This window comes from Kogia breviceps, chromosome 9, assembly GCF_026419965.1.
Source record: "Kogia breviceps isolate mKogBre1 chromosome 9, mKogBre1 haplotype 1, whole genome shotgun sequence".
Lineage (NCBI taxonomy): Eukaryota > Metazoa > Chordata > Mammalia > Artiodactyla > Physeteridae > Kogia > Kogia breviceps.
Window position 1 is genome coordinate 99,618,375 of NC_081318.1, and position 22,835 is coordinate 99,641,209.

At 40.8% G+C, this 22,835-nt stretch overlaps 1 protein-coding gene across 1 annotated transcript in view; it reads right to left on the minus strand.

Moving 5' to 3' along the window:
- VPS41 (VPS41 subunit of HOPS complex) overlaps nt 1-22,835 on the minus strand; it is a 189,442-nt gene that overhangs the window by 80,422 nt on the left and 86,185 nt on the right. Inside the window, exons 6-7 of the mRNA XM_059074312.2 lie at nt 13,047-13,109; nt 9,064-9,129 (exon numbers count right to left, since the gene is read on the minus strand). Of these exons, the coding sequence (XP_058930295.1) occupies nt 9,064-9,129; nt 13,047-13,109 (129 nt within the window). The remainder of the gene's footprint in view (nt 1-9,063; nt 9,130-13,046; nt 13,110-22,835) is intronic.

The window sequence follows — 22,835 nt, forward strand, 5'->3', positions numbered from 1 at the left end:
GAAAAAAGAGAAAAGCTGGCATGCAGGAACTGGCCTGCCATTCGTGTTCTCCGGGTGACTATAAACAATTTCACAGAACACCAACATCAGACAAGGCCCCGTGACCACGAGATGAGGACAAAACCAGGACTACTCCATAATCGTACCTGAACACTGACAGGATATCAATGTTTTCCAAGCCCGATAAATGACCAGACACCTCCCTATCCTGGCTAAAAGGAGAGACTGCTGCTTCTTTATCAACATGTCATTAGCCTTCATTTGGTCTGTCCTCCTTCTAGATATGATGTATTAAGATACCCAGTGGTGGAATTACTCTTGCTTCCTGACAGCACCCGATCCAGAGCAAAGTTCTGCTTCCTTAAACCCTCCCCAAACCATCTTTCATCAGCCCAAATCCTGTAACGCCCTCTTTCTAACACACCCTCTCCCTCATGCCTGGTGAGTGTGCTCTGGAGATCTTTGGCTGCAGGGCACTAACACAGCTAATTCACCACCTAATCAAAGATGTTGATTTTGTTCAAATTTGCACTGTTACAAACATCAAAGAGGAATACCGGCTGAAAATGAGTTAGAAAACCCAGAGGAATCAAACAAACAATTGGGGGGGGAAAGCCCCAGATGCTTAAAGACAAAGGACTGCAAAATTACGCCAACAGTGCTATATACATACATATATACATACACATATTTTTTCCTCTCAAAAGACTGGGAATACTCATTTTCCTACCAAATCACCATTCTGATGAATGGTCTTACGGGCTAACTGCTTTCCACCAGCAGCATTCCTCCTATCTCCTTTTGGAAACGGACCACCATTCCTGAAATCCAGATTCTACGTGCTCACAGCACCTTATGAGGACCCTCTAACCAAGCTGTGCTCAAGAGGCAGAGCTATTCACGCCAAATAGCCCTGTGAAATGACTGTGGTGTAGTCTGTACTGGTGACACCAACTATAATTGCAGTAACCCGTGACCCCTTGCTATAGAGCCTTGTCTTTAAAAAAAAAAAAAGGGGGGGGGAGGGAAAGACTTCTCAAGGTTAATGACAGTTATTTATATAGCCTTATCTTTTTAAAAATTTTATGTTATTTTTTTGTTGCAGTAGAGTTGATTTACAATGTTGCATTAGTTTCAGGTGTACAGCAAAGTGATTCAGTTTTATATATCTATATATATATATATATATATATATACACACACACACACACATATACTTTTTCATATTGTTTTTCATTACATGTTATTACAGGATAATGAATATAGAGTTCCCTGTGCTATACAGCCTTATTTTAAAAAGAGAGAGAGAGAGAGAGAGAGAGAGAGAGAGCGCGCACTTCCCAGTGTTAATGACAGTCCATTGGTACTAAACCCCACAAAAAAACGTAATGAGCATACTAAACCAAACAATGATTCTTGCAGAGGAAATAACTATTCCAAATACTTAAGAACAGCCACAGCATTCTCAACATGCAAAGGAAGATATTTTCAGCAAGGAGCAAAGGATGGTTTGATTGCTCTAGGAAGACAGGTGGTAAGCTTATCATCAGAATCCAGGGGGAAGCCGCAAACAATATGGAAATATTACACATGGAAAAGTTAGTTGAACTCATTAAAGAAAAAAGGTTTCTGTTCTCACCAGCCTTTTGATGGCTATGAAACAAGGGGGATTACTGAAGAAAATGCAGTTGCCATGGATCCAACTCCAGGATGTTGGGAGCTCTACATATCAACATCAAAAAAGCAACTAATGTTTGAGACAAATGAACTTAACTTTGAAAGCAAGGAACAACGCCTGTTTCTGACACTGAACATGATTTCTATTTTAAGACCTAGATTTCAATTTTTAGCTTCAACCAGTACAGCACAGAGAGAAAAACCCACCAAAATATACTTTTACAATATGGCTATTTTACAACTTGGCTTTACATTCCTAAGAAACATTTGTGAAGGTTACACTGTGCTTTACTTCCTATTAGGTGGTGGTTTTAAATCAGTTTGGGTATGTATACAGCATGAGATGAATTTCTAGGAATGGAACCACAATTTATAACACAGTGCCTAGAAGAAATAAAGGTGTTTCTTTATAATAGTTCTACATACAATCACTAGGACATAAATTTGGTGGTTGCCTGGGAAGTAATGTGTAAGAAAATTTGCATGTAGAAAACTGCCTAAGATCAAGCATCTGATCGCCTGCAGAAGTGTTCTAAAGATCCACTGATCAGCGGACTGGGTGGCATAACTGATGTCAAATCCTTTTTGAGGAAAAACGAGGTCCTAATGTATAGCACAGGGAACTATATTCAATATCCTGTGGATAAACCAGAATGAAAAAGAATTTGAAAAAGAATATATATAACTGAATCACTTTGTTGTAGAGCAGAAATTAATACAACATTGTAAATCAACTATACATCAACAAATTAAGGGACTTCCCTGGTGGCGCAGTGGTTAGGAATCCGCCGGCCAATGCAGGGGACACAGGTTCAATCCCTGGTCCAGGAAGATCCCACATGCCGCGGAGCAACTAAGCCCGTGCGCCACAACTACTGAGCCCACAGGCCACTACTACTGAGGCCCGCACACACTAGGGCCCACGTGCTGCAACTACTTAGCTGGTGTGCTGCAATTACTGAAGCCCATGCGCCTAGAGCCCATGCTCCGCAACAAGAGAGAAGCCACTGCAATGAGAAGCCTGCGCACTGCAACGAAGAGTAGCCCCCACTCGCCACAACTAGAGAAAGCCCGTGCGCAGCAACCAAGACCCAACACAGCCAAAACTTTAAAAAATAATTTAAAAAAATTTTAATTAAAAAATCCTTTGTGACCCCAAGAATCCCATTTTCCATCTGACCAGGAGACAAGCAAACATATAAGGAAGCACCTCTACATTTCACACTTAGTGGTCATAGTAGTTCGCTGGGCTGTTTAAATTCTAAAAAGATTCGCATTATTACAAAAAGCTGCTCCATGGCATCCTCTTCCAAAAAGAATTCAAAATGCAATTTGTTTTTTGCCGATCATTCTCGGACACTTAGAAGCTAGCTGATGCTTCTACTTCTGTCCTTCAGGTAAAATTTGCCATAAGCCTTCAGCCCCGAACAGCGAAGCGTTTTTTTCTCATTTCATGCACGCAGGTCCTTACCTCGTTTGCTGACTGACGTTTTCCAGCTTATAAAGCAAGCTGTCCCTGCGGCTAGAATGAGGGGACCTGGCCCATCACAATGCCAAAGAGCTGACTCCCTAGCTTCGAAAAATGAACTCTGCTGCAAACTGCATCAGGACAATTTAATAATTTGTCAAAGGAGGAGAATCAGTTATTATGAAGTGTATTTCAGAGTTCAAAGGTAAAGGTCGTAGGGAGGTCAAGTGTATCTGCTGACAGAGAAAGTTGAGTAATTAAAAAAAAAAAAACAAAACCCAGACAAGATCTGCTTTGCAGACTTATTTCTCAAAGAGATACCTCATTGCTATGCTTGTGCATTATAATTCTTGCTACACAAGGAGGTTACACTTAAAAAAAGAAAAAGTCCATCGATTCTCATGTTTTAAAGCTCTCTCCAATGGCACTCTGAAGAGACGTGCTTTTCCTTTTCTTTTTTTCAACATGGAAACAAAACAGAATTAAGAATAAGCTTTTTATGCTCACATGTCAAGCACTGGAGTCCGTAAATCCAGCTATGGCATTCAACTACTAAGAAGTTACCTTGAAAACCTAAAATAAAAGTTTATGTCAGACACAACTATTGCCTCCTCTTCCTAGTCCTGGGTGGATAAGAAGCTCTCTCTAAAGACCTAAGAAGCTAGAACCTTAAAAAGGAAATATCAACAAATGTGTCAAACTGCAATTTCAGGTTTTTTCTGCTACATGGCTATTTTATGGAACTATTCTGAAATGTATGTTCTGATTACTATTAAAGAAATGTTTTTCCAGGAATCAAAATTTCTCATCAAATCAAATCAACTAAACTATTAATTTAGACACCTCTGTCAAATTTTCTTATGAAATGACATCATGAATATCTCACTGTAGGACATCCATCTTTCCTATTCCGCTTCTGTGGTCACCGTGCTGCTTTCATCATTGTTTACAGAAGCTGGCATACAATTCCTAGATGCATTTAGCTGTCAGTCTAAGTAAGATCAGTGTTCTTAAGGGTTAAGAATGCCTTTATTCCACATTACACCTTCATTTGGCTAGTCTTTGCTCCACTTTTTTTTAAGATTAAATTACTTCTTAAAGGCAGAAGGTCATTACCTCTCAGTTACATGATATTTGTCTTTGCTCTTTTTTCCCGTATATGATCTGCCATCTACTCTAAACAGGGAGGTCTTGATATCTGTAATGTATGATTATTGCAAGGTTATCACCATTTGCTAAATGTTGGACTCTTCAAACTAGTTCTGCTTAGTTTATGGCGCTGGTTGAAAATTGCAGTTAAATGATCAGAGTTGAGATTGGGCCAACACAGCCTTTGTTCTTCTCATTTATCAAAGGAATAAAATGCCATAACTCAGTTATAAGGGGAAAAAATGAGGTACTCCTAAAAATTTGCTAACACCCTAAAAAAGAAAAGAATCTTTTCACAATAGTATCTGTTTCTTAATGTCACCTTCCAAAAAGCCTTTCTCTTAGTTTTTAAAATCAAAGGTGCATTCCTTAATGAAATCAGAAATATTTCCTGAAATATCTTCAACTAAATAAATCTATTTTAAAACAAACAAAACACGCAAATGCCAAAAAAACCATGCAGCGGACGTGATCTTTAAAAGTACATACCATACACATACAGAAGGAAGAAATCTCTCCGGAGATTTCTGCAAAGCCCACCAAGCTGGTGCATGTTTTGGAAACCTCTAGTTATTTAACCCTGTACAAAGAAGTCACTATAGTTTATTGATTAAACACTAATTTTTACTACTCACTAAATACATATATACACAATAAACTTTAATGAATCCAGAGAAATCAGTCAATAGTTTGCATGTTACAAGTCCCCGAATAGAGGGCACATTTACATACCAGTATTTAAGCCTTTAACATAAGTAGGAAAAATTATAATGGCCTTTAATTTTATTATATTTTAAACTGAAGTAGGTGTACCGCAGAGTGATTCAGTTATACATATTTATCTATTCTTTTTCAGATTCTTTTCCCTTATAGGTTATTATAAAATACTGAGTCAAGTTCCCTGTGCTACACAGTAGGTCCTTGTTGGTTATCTGTTTTATATATAGTAGTGTGTATATGTTAATCCCAAACTCCTGATTTATCCCTCCCCCTTTCCTTTCCCCTTTGGTAGCCATAAGTTTGTTTTCTATGTCTGTGGGTCTATTTCTGTTTTGTAAATAAGTTCATTTGTATCATTTTCTTAGATTCTACATATAAGCTATATTATAATGATATCTGTCTGGCTCACTTCACTTAGTATGATAATCTCTAGGTCCACCCATGTTGCTGCAAATGGCATTACTTCATTCTTTTTTATGGCTGAGTAATATTCCATTGCATATATATATATATATATATATATATACACATACCATATTTTCTTTATCCATTTAGGTTGTTTCTATGTTTTGACTACTGTTCACAGCAGCATTATTCATAATAGTCAAAAGGTGGAAACAACCCAAATGTCCATCAACTGATAAATATTTAAATAAAATATTTAAATAATAAATAATTAAATATTTCCAAATAAAATAGGATATATCCATACGATGAAATGTAATTTGGCCATAAAAAGGAATGAAGTAGTGATACATGCTACAACATGGATGTACCTAGAAAACTAATGAAAGAAGTCAGACACAAAGGTCACATACTTATTGTATGATTCCATTTACATGAAATACCCAGAATTTATATGAAATATCCAGAACAGACAAATTTACAGAGAAGTGAAATACTTCAGCGGCAGCTTGGGGCTGGGAAGTGGGGGAAGGGGCATATGGAGTAACTGCTAATGGGGACGAGGTTGGGATGATGGAAATGCTCCAAAGTTAGATTGTGGTGATGGTTGCACGACTCTGTAAATATACTAAAAACCACTGAACTGTACGCTCTAGTTTTTTGGCTGTGCCACGCGGCATGCGGCATCTTAGTTCCCCGACCAGGGATGGAAACTGCTCCCCCTGCAGTGAAAGCGTGGAGTCTCAACCACAGGACCAGCAAGGAAGTCCCTGAATTGTACACTTTAAACTGGTGAACTTGGTGGTATGCAAATTACACATCAATAAAGCTATTAAAAAATCTAAAAGAGATGACAATATCATTTACAATTGACATGTGGAATCCTCTGATTCTTCACTTCAAAATATCACACATATCAAGCTCAATATCCGAAGTCCTTTACACAATATACTAACCCTTTGGTGTGTGTTTTTTCTTTTAAATTATTTTAATCCAGAAATTCTAACAATATCATTTTTTTTTTAACTTTTTCATCAGATGACCTGAACTGTTTTTAATTTATATACATATAATTAAACATCTTTTTGTGCTTGGGAAGAAATGTCTACCCATGCATTTCTGGAGAAGCGACTAGGAAAAAATGAGAAAAGACAACGCTGTCTCTTAGAACAGTGAACACAGAAAAACTTGTCAAGCAGTCAGTGATAACGAAAAAGATGAACCAAATCTCTGACGTTCTTGCCTGTTCAGCATTCAGTGAATTCTACTTATTTTACTGCTATTCGCAACATAGTCTTTGTATAAATTCCAAGTTCTTTCCATGCGGCGTTGCCCGCACTCGGATGCTGAACTACTCTGTCATCCATATAACTGCTCATGTATCTACTCGACAAGCTTTGGCCCAAACAGCCACATTCACAAGGTCCTTCCTACAGATGTGTGTAAATGATGCCAAATGCTAAGTAGAAGGACGAAGAACATGAAATTGACACAGTTAACCCAGGCATCCTGCAGGATGACAAGACATTCCTGTAGCAAAACTACTGTGGCAGACTACATCAGACTATAGGTATCCTTCACAGTATAAGAGCAATTATTAACCTCCGCCAATAACCTGATTATTAAGAACACACACCAACACAGGAAAATCCCAAAGTATGAGTTTGAGTTCACTTGGACATCACTCATATTATCTCTAATATGTTCTTTCATACCAATACCTTCAAAAAGTAGGGGACAACTGTAAAATCTCTAACTTATGAAATTGGAAAGTGAGAACTCAAAACTGCATCCCCACTAGGGAAATACTTCAACCAAAGTGATTTATCAATATTTTAAGTTATCAACATTTTATGAGGGATTGCTCTTAAGAAGGCAACGGACCTTTTAGAAAGCAGATACTCCAGCCCCAGTCAAGCCTTCAAATGAGTGCAGCCCTGGACAAAAAACAGACTGAAATCTCACAAGAGACTCTGAGCCAGAGCCATACAGGAAAGTCACTCTTTAATTTCTGACCTGTGAGGTAATGAAAGTTTGTTGTTTTAGGCCACTTAAAATAAAAAAAAAAAAACACAGTGACTCAGCATTCTTTATCCCCACTGAGTTTTAAATAAAAATGCCTGGGTTTAAATTATACTGTCACCTACAAATTGGCACTTGCTATTTACCTCTACAAGGATTAAATTATGAGCCACTGCAGCTGCTGACCTTCAACACCCTCTGAAAGGAGTTCAGGGTGGAGATCAGAAATCAGGCACTCTGTGCTCTGGGGGAAAAAAAAACAAAAAAACTGGCAGAACAGGTCTTCAGATAGTTAGATATTTTCAGGAGCCAATTTTATGAGCCCAATTCTTGCATCTCCTCATATCTAGAAAAGCACTAAAATCCTTCATGGTGACGTATGCTCCTTGTGATTAGCAGTAACCTTCATGAGACTAGTAGAAAAATATGTGCAAAAAATATGTGCTTGACTGCATGTACTCCCCCTTCACCAAAATCACATATATACTGACCTTCCCCCTACCTCTTTGGAGCAGTTCCTCAGAACTATCTGAAATGCTGTCTCCCGGGCTATAGCCCTCATTTTGCCCCAGATAAAACTTAACTCACAACTCTCACGTTGTGCTTTTTTTTTTTCAGTCGACAACAGCTAAGTGAACTCATGCTCTATCTCACATAAAATTTCCTAACTAGAAAAGCACTTAGTAAAGAAATACTTCAACAAGAGGAATTTTAAAGTTACTCTTTCCTGAGGTTAACAAAGACAAGTAAGGTAACTATTTCTTTCAGGAGTGAATTCGCTGCAGGTCTAAGATAGAGAAAGTTAGTTTAAATCTGTAATTCCCACTGATTAATTCTATAGACATTCTATGAATGTCCTATCATTCTATGAAGCTGCAGCCCAAGGGGGAGAAAAACAGATAACTACTACAGAACGTTCCAAATCATTTGGTAGCTGAGCCTCAAAGCAGCCATTCCACAGCTATACCCTGCTACAGAAATACCGCACAGAGCCTTCTCTCCACTGACCCCCAAACTGAATATGAAATAACATTCAGAGTTCCAGGACAGTGGTAGTATTTTATTATAAAAATGGTTTTTAAAAAATCTCTGGTGAATAAAAATAGAAAAATGGACTTATCCTATAAGCAGAGTCTTTAATTTTAGAATTTATCTACAAACATGTAAATGTACAAAAGGATTATTTTACTCTTATTTTTTACATAGCACTAAGATAATAAAATATGCCAGGAACATGTCAGTAAAAAAGAGCCATAATTGTTCTAAACCTTTCTCAAGGCCTGCATGAGATTTTCTACAAGGGGAAAAAACACTAGTTTACCTGCTCTTTTGTTACTGTTCAATGCTACTTCTTCTTTGTGGAGGGACAATATTTCAAAGCACTGGGTGGTAGCTGGAATAACATCTCTCTTTTTGCCCTACATCTACTTCAAAGGAATGTCAGTGAGAAGCACTGAGGCCACACCTCCCCCAGGAGGTGATGGCCTCATGATTTCACTACCTTGTGCTTTCGCAAATTTTCTCTGCATGAAGAGGCAGACATTAAAAATACTAAAGATAAATTTAAGAGCAAACAGAACCCCCTCAAAGACGGCATGTGATGGTCAACACGCAGCGTTTACCTTCTTCCCTCCGGTCACAAACTGCTTGCAGCTGGATCTCACAAAATGAGGATGCACGGCAATGATCTGCAAGGGAATAAGGAACCAACGGTGGTTTAGGAGTCACAGCTCCAGCACAGAATGAAAGCCCTTTGTACATTACCAGCAGCATGATCTAAAAATCAACCCGGTATCCTGGTAGGAAGTAATCCATGCAGGTAATATTCTGCACCAACTGAGGATGAGTTTTGCTCTGGTATGAAAAGGTTTCTTCTACGAAGCTGGGTCAAAGCTAAAAGATGAGAGTGAACAGTTGTCGTTTCTGGCTGAGTGGGACCCTCTGAGTGGGCGCTCCTCTTTAGAGACAGCCAAGGCAGTCAGTAGAGGCAGAGAGATGTCACAAATGTTTGTAACTGAATACATTTCATAGAAGAAACCCAGAGAAAGAACCCAACTATCTCCTTGTCCAGACGCCTTCCGGTGACTGAGAGCACCCACTGGAACAGGGCTGGCAATGCAGCCTCAGATACTTAGCACAATTACATCCACACCCTAACAGCAGAAAGACAACAGAGCTGCAGGACCCAGGAGTTCTGGAGCTCAGCATCCAGGCCCTTCCCTTTCACCTCCAGCCTCAGTTTCCGGCCCCCTGGCTTTCATCCGCTCTCCACGATCTCCTCCCAACCCCTTACAAAGGGTGCTCTCAAGGCTGCTCCATCCCTCATCACCGTTTACTTCACTTGCCAGTGGCATTTCTGAAGGTCTGGTGGCTGCACTCAGTGTAAACCCATCTTTGGGGCTCCCCTTTTATGGCTGTCAAACTGCAGAGACTCTGCCTCCTTATTTTCTTATCCCCAAACCCATGTACTCATCAACCAATACACTGTGTTTTTTTCCAACCTAACAGAATATTTCTGGGCATTAAAAAAAATTCACACAATTACACCTTCATAAAACTCCAACTAAATACATTCTACACTCTTTAATTAACTAATACATTTCCATCCTCCAACGGAATAGATTCCTCTTCCTACACTGTCATTTTGGGGGCATTTAGCATAAGACTCCTCACTTCTCTAACCATTCCTCCTTCCCAGGTTAGCCCTCCTTCCCTTCCACATTTCGCTAATCCATCCTGGATATCAATGGAATCTTTTGCATATTCTGTTGTTACACATTCTTTTTTTTTTTTTTGTGGTACGCGGGTCTCTCACTGTTGTGGCCTCTCCCGTTGCGGAGCACACGCTCCGGACGCGCAGGCTCAGCGGCCGTGGCTCACGGGCCCAGCCGCTCCGCGGCATGTGGGATCCTCCCGGTCCGGGGCACGAACCCGTGTCCCCTGCATCGGCAGGCGGACTTTCAACCACTGCGCCACCAGGGAAGCCCTGTTACACATTCTTAAAATCTCTTAGGAGAGTCCTCTTAACTCTCTTACGATGCATCATCCTACATTGCAGCCGCTATTCCAGACATCCCCATGCCTCTCCACCACATTACCTTATCCCTTTTTTCTCCTCCTCACCCAGAAGAAACCAAGGCCATCAGGGTCACTGCCCTTGACTGTGGGTCCTTCACTGCCCCATGTAGCAACACTTGGGCTTGGTCTCACCGGCGGGGGGCTGTAGGACTCATATCCTCCCAACACGACGGATCCCATCCCTAGTGCTGCTCCACTAAGTATTCCCTTTCTCTTATTTTTGATCTTTCCCCCTCTACTAACTTTTTACCATCAACCAAAACATGACCAGCAGAAATGCTCCTGGGACCCTGGCTTTCTCTCTGTCTATCAGATGAGTTCCCTTCTTCATCATGAAATTTCTTGGAAGAAGAGTCTACACTGCTTGTTTCTACTTCTTCATCTCCAATTTACTCCTTGACATGTGGTGAGCCTCCTGCTACATGTTTCAGACCCCACCTCGTGTGATCTCCGCACTGCCTTTCCCATGACGCCCACTCCTTCCTTCTGGAAGCCCTCTCTCCTTTGGCTTCTCTGACACCACTCTCCTGGGTCTCCTCCGATCCCCCTAACTAATTCTTCTTAGATCCTTCACTGCTTTTTTTTTTTTTTCTCCCACTACCTTAATCTTTAAATTGTGCTCCAGAATTATGTGACCATCAGTCTTCTCACTCTTTTTTTAAAAATATCTTTATTGGAATATAATTGCTTTACAATGTTGTGTTAGTTTCTGCTGTACAGCAAAGTGAATCAGCTATATGTATACATATATCCCCATATCCCCTGCCTCTTGCATCTCCCTCCCACCCTCCCTATCCCACCCCTCTAGGTGGTCACAAAGCACCAAGCTGACCACCCTGTGCTATGCAGCTGCTTCCCACTAGCTAGCTATTTTACATTTGGTAGTGTATATATGTCAATGCTAACACTCTCACTTTGTCCCAGTTTCCCCTTCCCCCTCCCTGTGTCCTCAAGTCCATTCTCTACATCTGTGTCTTTATTCCTGCCCTGCCACTAGGTTCATCAGTATCACTTTTTTAGATTCCATATATAGTGCATTAGCATCCAGCATTTGTTTTTCTCTTTCTGACTTCACTCTGTATGACAGACTCTAGGCCCATCCACCTCATTACAAATAACTCAATTTCGTTCCTTTTTATGGCTGAGTAATATTCCACTGTATACATGTGCCACATCTCACTCTTTAACTGGATAATATCTTTCAAAATGGTTTCATCTTACTCAGCTGTGGTTATCCATTTTGTGTTTTTAGGGCCAATCTCCATACTGAGATCCATATTCATGCTTCCATGAATGTTTCCTACATAACATTTCCACCAGATGTGCTACAGTTATCTAGACTCAAGCCCAAACTAGCAACATCCTTCCTCAAACCATCCCTTATTTCCATTGATGGCATTCCCACACACCATTACCAAAGCAAGAACCTGGATTTACCCTCAGCTCCTCCATCTTTTACGACCCTCGGCCATGCCATCACTAAGTCTTAGTAAGTCTCCTTCCTCGAGGCTTTCCCAATTCATTCCTTCTACACCATCTTGAGTACTCACTATCCCTCTTTTCACTGAGCTCCTGTAACACCGTTTCTAGAGTACAGCATTAGCCTTCTAAATTGTCTCCTGTCCCCAGTCACTCTCTTGCTTACATCCCCCTGCACTGTGGCAGGGCTGGCTTTCTAAAACACACATCAGATCCCATCTCTCCTTCACCAGTTGATCAATAAATGTTTGAATAAACACCTGAGAAAAGTGAACGACCTCTTCCTTTAACAACTGTAATACCCACTGTAACTACCATGACTGTTACCTAAAATCGGTCCTGTTGCCTCGAGTCTCTCAGCTCTCACGTCTAACACTGTTAGAGCTGCCATATTATTCTTCCTTAAGCTTAGCTCAGTTTACACCACTTCTTTGCTCTTCAACGTTCAATAATTTCTCCTTATCTACCAGACGGAGTCCAAATTCCTTAGTCTGAATATAAAGCCAGTGTCCATCAGCCTGTGCAGCTTTCCTGCCAAGTCAGTATTTTATGCACCATCTAAACTAGACTATTTGCCACTTCCTGAACACAATTTGAATTTTCTAGCCTCTCTGTTTATATTATACTGTTCTTCCACATGGGGAGTCAGCTTTCTCCATCAGACCCATGTATTAAAGCCCAAACAACAGTCCATCTACAAAGCCATCATTAACGAGGACAGCTAGAAGTAACCTCTCTCAGTTTTAGATCCCTTAACACTGTTTCTACCTCTTTGAGTCTTTAATCACAGATTGTGTGTGTGTGTGTGTGTGTGTGTGTGTGTATCATCTCACCCACTACAGCAAAAGATTCCTGAGGATAGACTGAGATCACAGTCACATAATATACATTCTGTTTATCTTCCCAGCATCAAATAGTATCTGGTACATTGGTTGAACAGATACTTACTGACAAAATTAGTGCAAGATTGATAGTGTTCAAAGTATTGTAACCCTATTGCCTTTGTTGAGAAAATCCTTAAAAAAATTAAAATTTACTGAATACTTACTTTAATGGGACAGTCAAAAGTCTCATGAAATTCTTCTCCAGAATACAGTCCAAACACCTGCACCTAAAAAGTAAATGGATCTTGTCAGTTCACCATAACAGTAACAAAGAAGGCTTCTGAGTCAGTGAGAACACATACTATCAATAAAAAAGTAGAATACGGGATTTCCCTGGTGGCGCAGTGGTTAATAATCTGCCTGCCAATGCAGGGGACTACAGGTTCAAGCCCTGGTCTGGGAAGATCCCACGTGCCGCGGAACAACTAATCCCATGCACCACAGCTATGGAGCCTGCGCTCTACAGCCCGCGAGCCACAATTACTGAGCCCACATACCACAACTACTGAAGCCTGCACACCTAGAGCCCGTGCTCCGCAACGAAGAGTAGCCCCCACTCGCTGCAACTAGAGAAAGCCCGTGAGCCTGCACACAGCAACGAAGACCCAACACAGCCAAAATTAAGTAAATAAATAAATTTATGGTTTCTAAATCTTTTTTAAAAAAAGTAGAACACTTAGTAATCTAAAGCCCTTGTAATCTCTATTAAATATCCAATGAAAACAATTCTATGGGGGTGAAAACACACTGCTGAAATTAAATTTTTACATGTATTTCATGGATAGAGTTCCCTTTGCACACCACAAGTTTGTTTTATTAAATGGACGTCAACTTTTAAAATGAAATAGATATGAATAGGTTACTAATACCCTTTTATGAACTTCCCATAGACTATTCCTAAAGGAATTATTTATTCCTTTCCTTGAAGGAAAAAAGAGCTTCTTTTTTGAGTCACAGATATATAAAATCAACTGTGCAGATCAAAGTGGCAAGAGATTATGTGAACTGCACTTCATTTACAATCTTATCTTGAATCTATTTAGAGCATATAAATGTAAGATTGAATTCTCTCCTTATCAGTGCCTCCCTTAAAGTTGTTTAATCTTAACCTTTTCTCTGAGTGGTTGACTTTAAAAATTGAATAACATACATATTCAATTGAGTAATGTACATAAAGGGTACAGATGACAGATTCAGAGCTTGACAAATTTTTATGATATGAACATATCGCTGCAACCATGACCCAGGCCAAGAAGTAGAACCCAAGAAGCTCCTTTGTGTTCCTTCCCATTCATTTATACCCTCACAAACTAACCGCTCCTCCAAAAGCTATCACCTTCAGAAAGTTGTGCTAATGTTTGAATTTTATATAAATAGAATCATAAACTATTTCACTGGCTTCTTTCACTCGACATTCTCTTTCTGGTATTTATCCATACTGCTGTGTACGTACAGCAGGAGCTGGTTCTTTGTCGCTGCCGTATAGTATTTCAATGTATGAATACATCATAATTTACGTATCCATCTTCCACTGATCATTTGGGTTGTTTCCAGACGGAGGCTATTATGAATAATGCTGCAGTGAACACTCTTTCCAAATCTTTTGGTCCACTTATATACCCATTTATGAAGAAATGGAATTGTTGAGTCATAGGTTACGCATCTGTTCACATCTAATAAGACAGCCAAACGACTTCGCAAAGTGGTTCCAATCAATTTACACTCTCACAAGCACAGCATATGAATTCCAGGAGCTCTCAAACACGTGGAACCAGCTATTAGGGGCACTTAGAACTATTTCCCAACACCTGAGATGTGTTCACTCTTTTTCTAGTCTCTAGAAGAGTGGTGTTATTTCTTCTTTAAATTTCTAAGGATTCACCTGTGAAGCCATCTGGGTCCAATGGCTCTCTGTGAGAAAGTTTTTCATTACAAATTCAATTTTTTAAATAGATATAAAACTACTTAGACTTTTTCTTGCTTTCATCTTAGTTTTTTTTTTTTTTTTTTCTTTTTTTGGCCGTGTAGCATAGCATGCAGGATCCTAGTTCCCCGACCAGGGATTGAACCCGTGACCCCTGCATTGGAAGTGCAGAGTCTTAACCACTGGACCACCAGGGAAGTCCCCATCTTAGTAAGTTCTGAGTAGTTCATGTGTGCAAGTTCCAAGAGGAAAATGTACTCATGTTATGATATCATTTGAGGAGAAATTCTTTCGTTAAACTATAAAATCTTTAGAACATTCCACTGATTTTGTGACTGCTGTTTTTATACCCTTGTGCCAAGTATGTTATTTGGGTTCCAAGAACAGCACGTGGTACAATGTAACATAGAGGGAATTTGATTTACTCAGAGGTAGCCTGTTAAAATGTATTCCTGACATGGCAAATACATGCAGGTCCCACTACCACCTTGCTTCTCATTGTTCAGAGGGCATTGCATCACTGCTTTTATATGAATGTATACACACAGGATGCATTGAACTTCTTATAAAATGGCGGTAGAGAAGCTCAAAAGAAAAGCACTGCATTCAGAGTTTTACTCTATCCCAGGAAGTTGTAGTTGACTGAGCCCAACAAATCCAAGAAAACGGGGTCAAAATAAGACAAGTACTGTATCACCTGAATCTTAATGGAGTAAATTAACAAGTGTTCAACTTATTAATGTTACATCAGGAGAAACTCATGCTAAACTAGGAAGTTTACATTCTTCTAACATAAGCTACTTCTATGAATTCCTTCTAACAATGTCACTGACGACGTGGTCCCCCGTCAACTCTTACACTCCTACTACCAACTTGGACCTCTAAATGCTTCCACGTGCCTTACCTCAGTGGGTCTCAGGCCAGACTGCACAGTTAAGATTCCTGGAAATTAATGGCCAGATCCCACCCTAGACAAACTTCTGGCAGGGTAAAATGATGTATCTTTTTTCAGGTGGAACATATTTATTTCACTCACACCATGGTCAGCATCTAGCAATATCTAGATGTTCCCCTTAGTTCTCAATTTATTTTTTAGCTGTAATTTGACTCACTTTTAACCAATGGGGAAGCCCTGTGTGAGGCACAGCAGAATTTCTAGGCTAACATTCCAATCGGAAAGTATATTTCGATAAGCTCTCCTCAAAGATGTGATGTCACTTTCTCAGTCTTTTCCAACTGTGGAGGGAACAACCTTCCAGAAAAGCTGTCTATTAAAATGGCCAGAGTCATTCTGGCTTTTTTAGAAATTTTATTCTGAATTAAACTCTCCTTATGGATTTGAAAATGAGAAGAAATACCTTTGAAATGATATTTTTAAAGACTGATAACTGACCGTATGTAACTAGCAGTGAAAATCTTGCTCTGCCTCACTTGGCCCTTATAGCAAGACAGCTAGGAATGAAAGCAAACACCACTGTGTCTGTTTAACAGATGATTCTGTGGAAAAATAAATGACTCACCTGAGGTTGTAAAAGTCAAGAAGAGTATTCCAAGCCCTATTCTTCTACACTCTATCATTATAGGAGCTAGCCTAAAATTTGCAAATAATAGGTATCTTTCTACAATATATAAAGTGTAAGAAAAGTAGAATAGGGAAAAGAAAATCAAAAGCCTCAAACAGGGCTTCCCTGGTGGCGCAGTGGTTGAGAGTCCGCCTGCCGATGCAGGGGACACGGGTTCGTGCCCCGGTCTGGGAAGATCCCACGTGCCGCGGAGCGGCTGGGCCCGTGAGCCATGGCCGCTGAGCCTCCGCGTCCGGAGCCTGTGCTCCGCAACGGGAGAGGCCACGACAGTGAGAGGCCTGCATACCACCACCAAAAAAAAAAAAAAAAAAAAAAAAAGCCTCAAACATTTGCCAAACTAACATGAAAGGGAATGAATTAGACAAGTCTATGACAGAAGTTGAAACTAAATGCAGCAGACTATCCATTCAAACGGATAGAGTTCCTTCTGCCTATAACAGGGTAAAGACGATTTTAAGAACAAAAGTTAAGTGATTTTTATTGCAGGGAAAAGTATATGAGCTGCAAACAAACAAATATGAGCCCGTGGAAAAAGACTGAGGTATCAGTGAGAAAATAAACATTAGAAGTATTGTAAATCTAATGGTGAAAATTAAATTATGAATTTCCAGGGATGTCCCTTTAAAAATCACAAATCCAACAACAAAACAAACCAAAAAATGAATCCATATGAAGATATAATAGTAGAGTGATAAGAAGGAATAAACAGGGCTTCCCTGGTGGCGCAGGGGTTGAGAGTCCACCTGCGAATGCAGGGGATACGGGTTTGTGCCCCGGTCCGGGAAGATCCCACATGCCGCGGAGCGGCTGGGTCCGTGAGCCATGGCCGCTGAGCCTGCGCGTCCGGAGCTTGTGTTCCGCAACGGAAGAGGCCACAACAGTGAGAAGCCCGCATACCGCAAAAAAAACAAAAACAAAAACAAAAAAAAAAAAAAAAAAAAGAAGGAATAAACAGAAGAGAACAAATTGCAGAAGTTCTTAGAAAACAGGCTGAAACTCATAACTACCCCTTAGAACTAGTAGAAGCAAAAATGTCATAGCGTACCCGGATTATGGGCTGGAGGGGTGTTTGCTGAAGGCGGCAAAGCAAGATTAGAACTCTTAGGTTAGTCTCTATTAGTATGTTTAATTGAATAACATTTTCCTCAACTGTCATTGTCTCCTTCAGTATGGAAAACACTGAGACTTCACAGCACAAATCTCATAAACTTTATCAGTACAAGCTGGGTGAGTTGTAAAAGCTTTGATATGTTGGTTCATTTCACTAATGTGACACCCAAACTAGCTGGTCAGAACTTAAACTACTAAAGCTAGTAAAATCCAAAACAATTCTCATTCATTTCCCCTCTCTCTCCTTTATTTGTCATTTTCTCAGTGATTAGCACATTCCTCTGTGAAAAGAATCCGTTGAATGATTGCCTAGAAAGTTTGGGCTTTTAGGAAGATTGCATCTGAGTTAAGAATCATATTTTTAAAGGTTAAAATAGAGAGGATCCTTTTGATAATGGTATCCCCTTTAGCAGCCCTGACCACCTCTCCCAACTTGTCACAAAAATACCTCATGAAGGAAAAGAGAAAACTCAGAACAACTGGCCTTAGAGTCAATCTACTGCAAAGTCTTGGAGGATTTCTCATTAACTACAAACCCACAGAGCCATAGGGGGAACCACAAAACATATGTGCTATGTGTTTACCACTAGAAGTAAAGAAACCCTACCCTCATGAAACAATCAGGAAGGTGTATGAGCCTTCTCCCCTTTAGCATGGAATTCTATGTATTTGCAAAGCAGAAAACTGGGCGACGGGCCATCAGACATAGAGAAACTGTGAGTGAGGTGGCCAGAGTCCTGGACAACCCTCCCAGCTATTACTTCATTGTAACAGCCCCTCTCAAACCCCGGCTTGCAAATAACAACAGGTCAAGCATTAGAAGGACAGGGGTGAACATGTAAACTGTCATTCCATCTAGGGCAGTGGCTGGAGGGACCCTCGCAGGGGAGACGGCAGGTTTTCATCTTCTCCACCCATGGAGGGTGTCAAAGACCCAGGAGGGAAGAAAGGAGAGGCTCCCAGTTCACTGGGGGAGCTGCCTTAACCAGATACCTCCAGTCAGAGGAAATGGAGCTCACTAACAGGTCCCTGTGTGAGCTGAAGGGTGACTCTACAACACCCAAAAGGATAACAAGCAGGGCCTGAATCTATTTGCTAACCCAGGTTCAGAAAGAGCTTGTCTCCCTGTGCTGGGATGGGTAAATGAGTAACAAAAATGCACACAAGGTCTGTAAAAAGAATACTGCAGAACACAATTCCAGTAACTCAGAGGGAGGAAAAACCATGCTTTAAAAAAGGTTTTAATAGGGGCTTCCCTGGTGGCTCAGTGGTTGAGAATCCACCTGCCGATGCAGGAGACACGGGTTCGTGCCCCGGTCGGGGAAGATCCCACATGCCGCGGAGCAACTAAGCCCGTGAGCCATGGCCGCTAGGCCTGCGCGTCCGGAGCCTGTGCTCCGCAACGGGAGAGGCCACAACAGTGAGAGGCCCACGTACCGCAAAAAAAAAAAAAAAAAAAAAAAAAAAAAAAAAAAAAAAGGTTTTAATAGGGAATTCCCTGGTGGTCAAGTGGTTAAGACGTCATGCTTCCACTGCAGGGGGTGCAGGTTCGATCCCTGGTTGGGGAGCTAAGACCCCACATGCCATGCGGCACGGCCAAAAAACAAAAAAAAAGTTTTAATAGTAACCAGAAAAGAAAAAAACAAACAAACTACAAAACTATTTGTCAACTTCAATAAGAAGAAGAGACCTCCTTGAATCTGGAGCAAAGGACAGGACAACAATGATAATGATGATGGTAACAGCTGACGACCACTACATGTTTCTTCTGTTCCAGATACTATTCCAAACCACTGACATATATTAACTAATTCATTTCTCCTAATGATTAATGAGGCAGGTACTGTTACTATCCCCTCTTTTACAGAGGAGGAAATAGGGTGAAGCACAGAGAGGTTTATCACTTAGCTGACAACACACAGCTCAAATGTGGCGGGATAATTCCACTCCCAACCACTCCACCTCTAAGACACTCTAAGACACACAAGAAGTCATAATTTTTGGTTTTAAAAATTAAACGTAGATCAGGCTGACATGAAAAGAAAATTGGGAGAGATCGAAAGAGTTCAGGAAAAACAAAAAGGCAAAACAGAATAAAAGTCTACTCCAGAAAGCAAAATTGATACCGGAAGCAAAGTACCTCAGCAAACGGACCAAACGAGAAGAGAGACTCTCCCCGACTACAGAGAAATAAGAGGATAAAAACCAAGAGAAAGCAAAGCACATGTGTGAGGTATATGTATATGTGTGTGGGGGGCACAAAACATAACCGATTTTTCTTAGAGTATATTTTCTTTCTTTTTAAAAAATAAATTAATTTTTAAAGATTGGAGTATAGTTGACTTACAATGTTCTGTTTCAGGTGTACAGCAAAGTGAGTCAGTTATACATACACATATATCCACTCTTTTTTAGATTCTCTTCCCATACAGGCCATTACGGAGTATTGAATAGAGTTCCCTGTGCTATTTGGTAGGTTCTTATTAGTTATCTATTCTATATATAGTACTGTGTATATGTCAATCCCAATCTCGCAATTTATCCCTCCCCCTCCGATGTAAATCACAGCAAGATCTTTTTTGATCCACCTCCAAAAGTAATGAAAGTAAAAACAAAAATAAACAAATGGGACCTAATTAAACTTAAAAGTTTTTGCACAGCAAAGGAAACCATAAAAAAAACAAAAAGAAAACCCACAGAATGGCAGAAAATACTTGCAAATGAAGTGACCAACAAGGGATTAATCTCCAAAATATATAAACAACTCATGCAGCTCAATATCAAAAAACAACTCAATCGGGCTTCCCTGGTGGCGCAGTGGTTGAGAATCCACCTGCCGATGCAGGGGACACAGGCTCGTGCCCTGGTCTGGGAAGATCCCATATGCCGCGGAGTGGCTGGGCCCGTGAGCCATGGTCGCTGAGCCTGTGCGTCCGGAGCCTGTGCTCCGCAATGGGAGAGGCCACAGCAGTGAGAGGCCCGCGTACCGCAAAAACAAAACAAAACAAAACAAAACCAAAAAAACTCAATCAAAAAAATGGGCGGAAGATCCAAACAGACATTTCTCCAAATGGCCAAAAAGTACATGAAAAGATTCTCAACATCACTAATTATTAGAGAAATGCAAATCAAAACTACAGTGAGGTATTGCTTCACACCAGTTAGAATGGCCATCATCAAAGAATCTACAAACAGGGCTTCCCCGGTGGCGCAGTGGTTGAGAGCCCGCCTGCCGATGCAGGGGACACGGGTTCGTGCCCCGGTCCAGGAGGATCCCACATGCCGCGGAGCGACTGGGCCCCAGAACCATGGCCGCTGAGCCTGTGCATCCGGAGCCTGCACTCCGCAACGGGAGAGGCCACAGCAGTGAGAGGCCCGCGTAACGCAAAAAAATATATATATATCTCTCAAAACAATACATGCCGAAGAGAGTGTAGAGAAAAGGGAACCCCCCTACATATATTTTCAAAAGAGAAGAAGGGTGGATAGGGCTTATCTATTCACCAACTTACCTTGAAAAGGTGAGTGAGGTACAACAAAATAGGAGGGGAAGAGGCCAGACTACAGACGGTTAGTGAATGGTTAGCAATAAAAACACAGTGAACTTAGAACTTGCCACACACCCAGCACTGGCTCTGCCACATTCCCATCCAGGCCTCGCACTGTGCGCACTGCCCAGCTGAGGCAGCGGAGGGGCCGGGGGTCAAGCAACACCCCTGACCTAACAGAGAAGAGTGGGAAAGCCGCCCAAGCAGGCGCGGGGCAGAGCCATGCTCTTAGCCTCAGCGCAATACCGCCTCCAGCCTAAGTGTTATTGAGTTTCTCTGCGGAAATGAAAACACGTGGAACTGAAGCAATAATCCAAATCAGGACTGAAGTCAACTTTCCTGAAATGAAAACACTACTTCAGTATATGGATCAAAAGGACTTACCCTCTTGCAGACAAAATGAATGAAAACAGACCCAAACAAGACATTAACTTAGCAAACTGAATTACAAGGGCTGTTCGTTGCCGTTGGTAGTGTTGTTGTTATTATGATGAGTCTGAGCTCCAAGGCAGGACAAAAAAAACATTGAAAAGGTTCTGTGAAACAACAAAAATAGGCTGGCCTCTGACATGTCTAGGAAAATAAAGGTTAGTCAGAAGGGAGCAAAGTCTCCAAAACTTTGAGAGAAAATAGTTCAACCCAGAATTCTATATTAAATTAATTCCAGTTTATGTATGAGGGTGACATAGGCAAGCGATCAGAAAATAAGGCTGGTACGTACTTATGCGGAAAGTTACCTAAAAATGTATACCAGTAACACACACACACAAACGCATGCACGCACGCACACACAGTATATGTGTGAGTGTATTTCAAAATTTGGAACTCGAGGATAAATAAAAAGATTAGAACTGAGCACCAGCTGACTAAACAGAGTAAATTTTCAACAACTGTTAGAATCAAAGGTTATCTGTGAAATAGAAGGTAATGATTTATCTAGGAATCTTAAGGCACTAAAGAAAGAAAAATCACAACAGCCATTGAAAGATGCACGAGATCTAGGTATCTGGAGTTGATCTTGCTTAATAATCTTTATGTTGCTATCATCACTAACCACTTTACTAGATCATTGAACATTAGTGCCTCAATTTTCACAATTCTGACTAACCCACGAAGAGGGCTAGCTTACACAACTACGTGTGCTGAAATATTTACTTTCAATTCTATCAACGCTGATAAAATATATGAGAAAACCATTCTTTAAAAATGCATCATGGGGGCTTCCCTGGTGGCGCAGTGGTTGAGAGTCCGCCTGCCGATGCAGGGGACACGGGTTCGTGCCCTGGTCCGGGAAGATCCCACATGCCGCGGAGCGGCTGGGCCCGTGAGCCATGGCCACTGGGCCTGAGCGTCCGGAGCCTGTGCTCCGCAACGGGAGAGGCCGCAACAGTGAGGCCCGCATACCACAAAAAAAAAAAAAAAAAAAAAAAAAAAAATGCATCATGGGTCTACAACAAAATATGGCAGTTATAAATTTGACTAAAATAGGAAAACAGAGGTGCTTGCCAAGAAGTGTGCCAGGAGATCTGAGGGTCATCTCGTTATCCACCAGACACAGTAGTTAAAATATACTGCTTTGCCACATCAAACAGTTAATTCTTCCAAATTTAGAGTTCTGAAAATTCTTAGACGAAGTATCTTAGTATAAGTTGTTTTCCAATTCAAAAACAATATTCTCCTTCAACAAATTAGTTCAATTACATTGGCATTAATCCAGAAGGAAGTCCTCCTCACCTTTCAGAAAACAAAAATGAAGATGATCTTTCTTATAAATACGAAATGTTTCAA